Source organism: Dendrobates tinctorius, unplaced genomic scaffold, assembly GCF_039654945.1.
Source record: "Dendrobates tinctorius isolate UK_male_01 unplaced genomic scaffold, ASM3965494v1 ptg000002l, whole genome shotgun sequence".
Classification (NCBI taxonomy): Eukaryota; Metazoa; Chordata; class Amphibia; order Anura; family Dendrobatidae; genus Dendrobates; species Dendrobates tinctorius.
Window position 1 is genome coordinate 1,217,752 of NW_027361670.1, and position 7,782 is coordinate 1,225,533.

At 63.4% G+C, this 7,782-nt stretch overlaps 1 protein-coding gene across 1 annotated transcript; it reads right to left on the reverse strand.

The window, feature by feature from the left end:
• MEPCE (methylphosphate capping enzyme) lies at positions 1-7,388 on the reverse strand. Its single transcript, XM_073574116.1, is given in 12 exon segments — positions 1-215; positions 706-832; positions 3,257-3,277; positions 3,279-3,323; positions 3,325-3,477; positions 5,502-5,552; positions 5,554-5,624; positions 5,627-5,803; positions 5,806-5,854; positions 5,856-5,873; positions 5,875-6,996; positions 7,244-7,388. Coding segments are annotated over 11 exon segments (1,620 nt in total). The 5' UTR covers positions 6,700-6,996; positions 7,244-7,388; the 3' UTR covers positions 1-132.
• Positions 7,389-7,782: the final 394 nt, after the last annotated feature.

The window sequence follows — 7,782 nt, forward strand, 5'->3', positions numbered from 1 at the left end:
TTCATAGAACAGATTTATATTTTGCAAATTTTTCTGCAACAGCAAAGAAACCCCCGAAATGGCGAAGATTAAAAAATAAACTCTCCCCTCCCCCCAGAAACAATACAAAAGAAGGCTCCATAGAAATGTCCTCTAACCCTGGACAGCAGCGGAGGTGGGGGGCGGCTCCTGCCGGACCCCCGACTTGTGGAAAGCATAGATGGACCGCCGGAACCCTGCGGGAAGAAGAGAGCGGGAGATCAGAAGCCCTGACACACTGTAACGCTGCAGCCCCAGGGCACAGCACCCCCAGCCAAAAGACCCCCGGTAAGAACGGCGCCACGGTCAGCCCCGGGACCACCGCTCAGGAGGAGCAGATATCGTGCTGAGGGTCAGGGGCCGAGGGCTGTGCAAAAGGCAGATACGGAATAGACGCTGCCGGGAACAGAAGGGTTAAAAACTAACCGTATACGGAGAAGTGTAAATCCCATCAGTAGCTGGTGAGAAGCCCCCTCGCCTGCACCCGGTGGTGAGAAGCCCCCCTCCCCTGCACCCGGTGACCGCCGCAGCCCCCGCCCCATCGCCAGTGTCAGACACCGATGGGATTTACATTTCTATCTTAAACATAATTTCGATCAATTATCAAAATGTAACGGCTGCCAAAGTACGGGGGTCCATCCCCGGGGGCCATAGCGGTCAGAATCCGCTCTGCCGCGCACCGTTTACCTTTAGCGGCGGTGCACGGTGTGGCGAGAAGTTCGTAGCTGGAGAATCCGACTTCAGAGGACATGAGGTACGAGGTGAAGTGTTCCGGCCTCAGCGAGATCTTACAGTAGTTCCTGTAGATTGCTTCCTGCAAAAGACGACACAGGTTACTGCCGGAACCCCCCAATCACCTGGCCCTTCCTCCCCGGCACTCCCGTCCTCAGTCACCTGGCCCTTCCTCCCCGGCGCCCCCCCACCTCCGTCCTCCGGCCCTTCCTCCCCGGCGCTCCCGTCCTCAGTCACCTGGCCCTTCCTCCCCGGCGCTCCCATCCTCAGTCATCTGGCCCTTCCTCCCCGGCGTTCCCGTCCTCAGTCACCTGGCCCTTCCTCCCCGGCGCCACCCCACCTCCGTCCTCCAGCCCTTCCTCCTCGGCGCTCCTGTCCTCAGTCACCTGGCCCTTCCTCACCGGCGCTCCCGTCCTCAATCACCTGGCCCTTCCTCCCCACCTCCGTCCCTTCCTCCTCGGCGCTCCCGTCCTCAATCACCTGGCCCTTCCTCCCCACCTCCGTCCCTTCCTCCCCGGCGCTCTTGTCCTCAGTCATCTGGCCCTTCCTCCCCGGCGTTCCCGTCCTCAGTCACCTGGCCCTTCCTCCCCGGCGCCACCCCACCTCCGTCCTCCAGCCCTTCCTCCCCGGCGCTCCCGTCCTCAATCACCTGGCCCTTCCTCCCCACCTCCGTCCCTTCCTCCCCGGCGCTCCCGTCCTCAATCACCTGGCCCTTCCTCCCCACCTCCGTCCCTTCCTCCCCGGCGCTCCCGTCCTCAATCACCCTGGCCCTTCCTCCCCACCTCCGTCCCTTCCTCCCCGGCGCTCTTGTCCTCAGTCACCTGGCCCTTCCTCCCCGGCGCCACCCCCACCTCCGTCCTCCAGCCCTTCCTCCCCGGCGCTCCCGTCCTCAATCACCTGGCCCTTCCTCCCCACCTCCGTCCCTTCCTCCCCGGCGCTCTTGTCCTCAGTCACCTGGCCCTTCCTCCCCGGCGCCACCCCACCTCCGTCCTCCAGCCCTTCCTCCCCGGCGCTCCCGTCCTCAGTCACCTGGCCCTTCCTCCCCGGCGCCACCCCACCTCCGTCCTCCAGCCCTTCCTCCCCAGCGCTCCCGTCCTCAGTCACCTGGCCCTTCCTCCCCGGCGCCACCCCACCTCCGTCCTCCAGCCCTTCCTCCCCAGCGCTCCCGTCCTCAGTCACCTGGCCCTTCCTCCCCGGCGCTCCCGTCCTCAGTCACCTGGCCCTTCCTCCCCGCGCTCCCGTCCTCAGTCACCTGGCCCTTCCTCCCCGGCGCTCCCGTCCTCAGTCACCTGGCCCTTCCTCCCCGTCCTCAGTCACCTGGCCCTTCCTCCCCGTCGCTCCCGTCCTCAGTCACCTGGCCCTTCCTCCCCGGCGCTCCCATCCTCAGTCACCTGGCCCTTCCTCCCCGTCGCTCCCATCCTCAGTCACCTGGCCCTTCCTCCCCGGCGCTCCCCACCTCCATCCCTTCCTCCCGGCGCCCCCGTCACCTGGCCCTTCCTCCCCGGCGCTCCACATCCTCAGTCACCTGGCCCTTCCTCCCTGGCACTCCTGTCCTCAGTCACCTGGCCCTTCCTCCCCGGCGCTCCCCACCTCCGTCCCTTCCTCCGGCGCCCCCCCGTCACCTGGCCCTTCCTCCCTACGCCCCCCATCCTCCGGCCCTTCCTCCCTGGCGCTCACATCCTCAGTCACCTGGCTCTTCCTCCCCGGCGCCACCCCACCTCCGTCCTCCAGCCCTTCCTCCCCGGCGCTCCCGTCCTCAGTCACATGGCCCTTCCTCCCCGGCGCTCCCGTCCTCAGTCACCTGGCCCTTCCTCCCCGGCGCTCCTGTCCTCAGTCACCTGGCCCTTCCTCCCCGGCACTCCTGTCCTCAGGTCACCTGGCCCTTCCTCCCCGGCACTCCTGTCCTCAGTCACCTGGCCCTTCCTCCCCGGCACTCCTGTCCTCAGTCACCTGGCCCTTCCTCCCCGGCGCTCCCCACCTCCGTCCCTTCCTCCCGGCGCCCCCCCGTCACCTGGCCCTTCCTCCCTACGCCCCCCATCCTCCGGCCTTCCTCCCTGGCGCTCACATCCTCAGTCACCTGGCTCTTCCTCCCCGGCGCCACCCCACCTCCGTCCTCCAGCCCTTCCTCCCCGGCGCTCCCGTCCTCAAGTCACCTGACCCTTTCCTCCCTGGCGCCACCCCACCTCCGTCCTCCAGCCCTTCCTCCCCGGCGCTCCCGTCCTCAGTCACATGGCCCTTCCTCCCCGGCGCTCCCGTCCTCAGTCACCTGGCCCTTCCTCCCCGGCGCTCCTGTCCTCAGTCACCTGGCCCTTCCTCCCCGGCACTCCTGTCCTCAGTCACCTGGCCCTTCCTCCCCGGCACTCCTGTCCTCAGTCACCTGGCCCTTCCTCCCCGGCACTCCCCACCTCCGTCCCTTCCTCCCGGCACCCCCCCCGTCACCTGGCCCTTCCTCCCTACGCCCCCCATCCTCCGGCCCTTCCTCCCCGGTACCCCCCACCTCACTTACCGTCAGCTTCTTCCTCTTGCCGATACGAGGACCAGGGCTGCGGCTCCAGGATCAGGATGCCCCCGGGTCCGGAGGTGTTGGTACATTCTCCGAAACATTCTCTTCAGGCCGTCGTCGCCCCAGTTCAGGTGGATCCATTTGGTGACGCTCAGGCACATGATGACGTCGTACTCCGGTCTCTGCACCTCCACAAGATCCTCCTGAGCCAACACGTAATTACCCTGCCAGGAAGAACAGTCATGGGGTCACGTCTGAACAGAGGAGAGACCCCCGCTCACAGCAACCCCCATGTAATCAGGGAGCCCCTCTCTGTGACCTCGCTTAATCACAATCCCCGCCCCTTCTATGCTCCCCCCACCAAGTAAAGTGGTGTCCCCTAGGACCCCCCGCCGACAGCTCCTCTGCTCTGTGTAACAGGGGAGCCCCCCTCCTATATGACCCCCATCTACGTAATCAGTGTCCCGCTCCCGATGACCCCGGACAGACCAGTGTAACTTGCCCCCATATCTCCCCACCGCACCTATGTAATAGTGGGTTGGGGGGCTGCAACTCATACAAGATTATACACCGGGGATCTCTATAAGGCAGACCCTGAGCACAGCATCTGGTCAGGGACCACAAGTCCCAGCCGCCCGCTCTGGGGTTTCCATGTCAAAAAGCGATGTTCCGGCAGAGGGGCCTAGCGGGTCCCCTGAAGATGAGCGGGATCAGTGTCATCCGGAGCCACTTCTCAGTCCCTGGGTGTGAGGGGGCAGGATTACAGGGGAATGGGGGATTACAGAACACAGGGGGCACGATTATAGGTGTATCTGGGGGGGCAGGATTACAGGTGTACAGGGGGGGCAGGATTACAGGCGTATGGGTAAATGGGGGGGGGCAGGATTCCAGGTGTACAGGATTACCAGGGTATTGGAAGGCAGAATTACAGGTGTACAGGGGGGGGGCAGGATTACAGGTGTACAGGTGGGGGGGGGGCATGATTACCAGGGTATTGGGAAGGCAGAATTACAGGTGTACAGGGGGGGGGGGCAGGATTACAGGTGTACAGGGGGGGGGGCAGGATTACAGGTGTACAGGTGGGGGGCATGCATGATACCAGGGGTATTGGGAAGGCAGAATTACAGGTGTACAGGGGGGGGGGGGGGCAGGATTACAGGTGTACAGGGGGGGGGGCAGGATTACAGGTGTACAGGTGGGGGGGGGGGCATGATTACCAGGGTATTGGGAAGGCAGAATTACAGGTGTACAGGGGGGGGGGGGCAGGGATTACAGGTGTACAGGGGGGGGGGCAGGATTACAGTGTACAGGGCAGGATTACAGGTGTACAGGGGGGGGGGGGCAGGATTACCAGGGTATTGGGAAGGCAGAATTACAGGTGTACAGGGGGGGGGGGGGGGCAGGATTACCAGGGTATTGGGAAGGCAGAATTACAGGTGTACGGGGGGGGGGGGGGGCAGGATTACAGCTGTACAGGGGGGGGCATGATTACAGCTGTACAGGGTGGGCAGGATTACAGCTGTACAGGGGGGGGGGCAGGATTACAGCCTGTACCAGGTTGGGGGGCAGGATTACCAGGGTATTGGGAAGGCAGAATTACAGGTGTACGGGGGGGGGGGAGGGGGCAGGATTACAGGTGTACAGGGGGGGGCAGGATTACAGGTGTACAGGGGGGGGGCAGGATTACAGCGTGTACAGGGGGGGGGCAGGATACCAGGGTATTGGGAAGGCAGAATTACAGGTGTACAGGGGGGGGGGGCAGGATTACCAGGGTATTGGGAAGGCAGGATTGCAGGTGTACAGGGGGGCAGATTGCAGGTGTACAGGGGGGGCAGGATTGCAGGTGTACAGGGGGGCAGGATTACAGGATATTGGGAGGGCAGAATTACAGGTGTACAGGGGGGGGTTCACAGGATTACAGGTGTACGGGGGGGGGGGGGAGGCAGGATTACCAGGGGTATTGGGAAGGCAAAATTACGAGGTGTGGGGGCAGGATTACCAGGGTTTTGGGGAAGGCAGAATTACAGGTGTACGGGGGGGGCAGGATTACCAGGTATTGGGAAGGCAGAATTACAGGTGTAACGGGGGGGGGGGGGGCAGGATTACAGGTGTACGGGGGTGGGGGGGCAGTGCTGTCGAGGCTGAGCTCAGCTACAGTCGACTTCAGATTTCGGCCCCCGGGGTCGGCGAGCACCATGTTTATCCCCTCACCCCGTAGCACTGACCCTTCTGCCAGGAGCTCTCTCACCTTCACGAACACAACGTTGTGTGGAACCGCGTGGCTCTCGTCCTGGCTCTGCTGCCCGGTGGGAGGGGGGAATGCTGGGGGCCGCTACGGGCCCTCGGGTCGCGGCCAGCGCTGCGGGGAAGCCCGCCGCCTCCTGGATGACTGTGACAGGTAATAGCGGATGTTCTGCCGGGCGGCATGTATCAGCGAGCCATCAATGTCCAGTCCCACTATCCGCGCCGGCTCCAGCTTCAGGGCCACGCTCAGCGTCAGGTGCCCCACGTTGCACCCAATGTCCAGGACGGCCTTACCCCGAAACCACTCGGCCTCAGTGCCCGTAGCCGTGGGTCGTCAGAGTGCGATGGGTTCCGGTAAGCCGTAATAACGGCAGTAAATTACCAAACTGGAAACGGTTTTTGTCCTTGCCCTTACTGTGGGAGCCCCGGCAAGGGACCTTAGGGGCCTCGGTGCCACCCTGTGGCCTTACGGCCATCACCACACTCGCCAAGCTCTTGCCCTTTTCGGGGCTCCCTTGTCTTCCCTCAGATTTGCTGGAGGTCCTCCTCCTCTTGCGGTGGCGGGATGCTTGGGCGGCGGAGGCGCTGGCGGCCGGCGCGGGTCCCTCTGCGGCCTCGCCCTCCAGTGCCGGTAACGGCACCACTTCATCCCGGCAGTTGATGGTGGTGTTCAGCTCATACGGTCGGAGCTCCTCCGGCACGAGCTCGGCCTCCGCCTTGTTGGACACGTCGGTGGGGCAGTGGTGGCGGGCGTCCGGTGCCGTTTCGGCAGTTTTCAGCGGGGACAGCAGCAGTTCTCCAGACCCAGCATTAAGGCTCAGCGGGTCCGACAGATCCTTAGGGATCAGGATCTCCACTGGATCGCGATTGCGGGACGGCAGTGGAGAGGACTTTGGCGTCTCGGCGTTCAGCGTCCGGTTCACCTCCTCGTCCAGGAGGCTGTTCAGGTTCAGGGGGTCGAATATGTTACCGCCCATGAGGAAGTTGGAGGGAAGGACGGGGTCGCAGTCCGAGTTGACCCGTCTACGACGCTTGAACGGGGGGTGGGGTGCTTGAAGCCAACGTTGAAGCTGTTGCGTCTCTTGCCTTGGAAACCGTTTCGCGGACCCCGCGGTGGGGCTGCTCCAGACCCTCTTTAACTCCTCGGGTCTGGGACTCGGCTGGCGGGGGAGGGGCAGGAGCCAAAAATGTATTTTCGGCATCACGTCCGCCAACTTCAACAGCCTGCTGCAAGGTCTGGGAGGAGGACGCCATCTCTAGCAGAACCTGCATGGGTGCATCCGGGGTCAGGAAACGGCCAGCGTCCAGGTATGTGGTGACAGGAGTAGTATCAGTCCACATTCACAGCGCGGCGTCACACACCGGGGACTCCGCGGGAGCCCATCAGTCTGTCACAGCCGACTCCTAGAGGGTGGACATGCACAGACCACGCCCACTGTCACGGACACGCCCCCGAGTAAACTCTGTGTACAAGACGTGAGAAGTGTGGAGAGCAGCGCCTGGAAGAGAAGAGGGAGAAATTATCCTTCAGCCGCTGCAGCAAGCTCCCTGAGAACACAGCACGGCGTGAGGGGAAATAACAGCCTCGCACCAACCGCCCACAACCACCCGACCCCGCAGCCGCCGCGGACTACTGACGAAATGGCGGGGGAGCTTCCTTATTTATCTCCCTCCGCAGGACACGCCCCACCACCTCAGCCCAATCGCGAAGCCCCGGCGCGAACTGCCTGCACAGCGCATGCGTACCGCTGACTACGCCCCTAAGCGCACCAGAAGCTCGGGAAGAGAGTGAGGGAGTCTGTGTGCGAACACACGTCGCGCGCGCACTTATATAGGCGACCGTTCCTCCGCCCACAGCTGTGACGTCACGACGACCCAGGCCCCCTTTCCTGCTGAGTTTTCATCATGTGATAAAGACTGCAGGACACACAGTAGCCAGTTAAGAAGGGGAGCTAAGAGGATCCACCCCCCAGATTTCAGCCAATCAGAAACGTAAACATTGTGCAAGTTGTCCCTGGCGTCGCCCGCATTATCCGCTTGTGTGGTCGGCTGTCCGGACCGGCACGGAGCCGCCTGCAACGCCAAAATTAGCGCCTCACACTCCTTACTTCCAGGACGTCGGGATACAAGTCCCAGTCCTCCCCGCTAATTGGGATCGAGCGGGGATATCGCCACAGGCGCTGAGTGGGCGCCTCCCGTGTGCCCGAGGGGTCCTCCCGGCGCGTCCGTGGCATGTCGGGAGTTGTAGTCTGAGCTCCCCGCCCTCTCTCCCTACGTTCTAATGT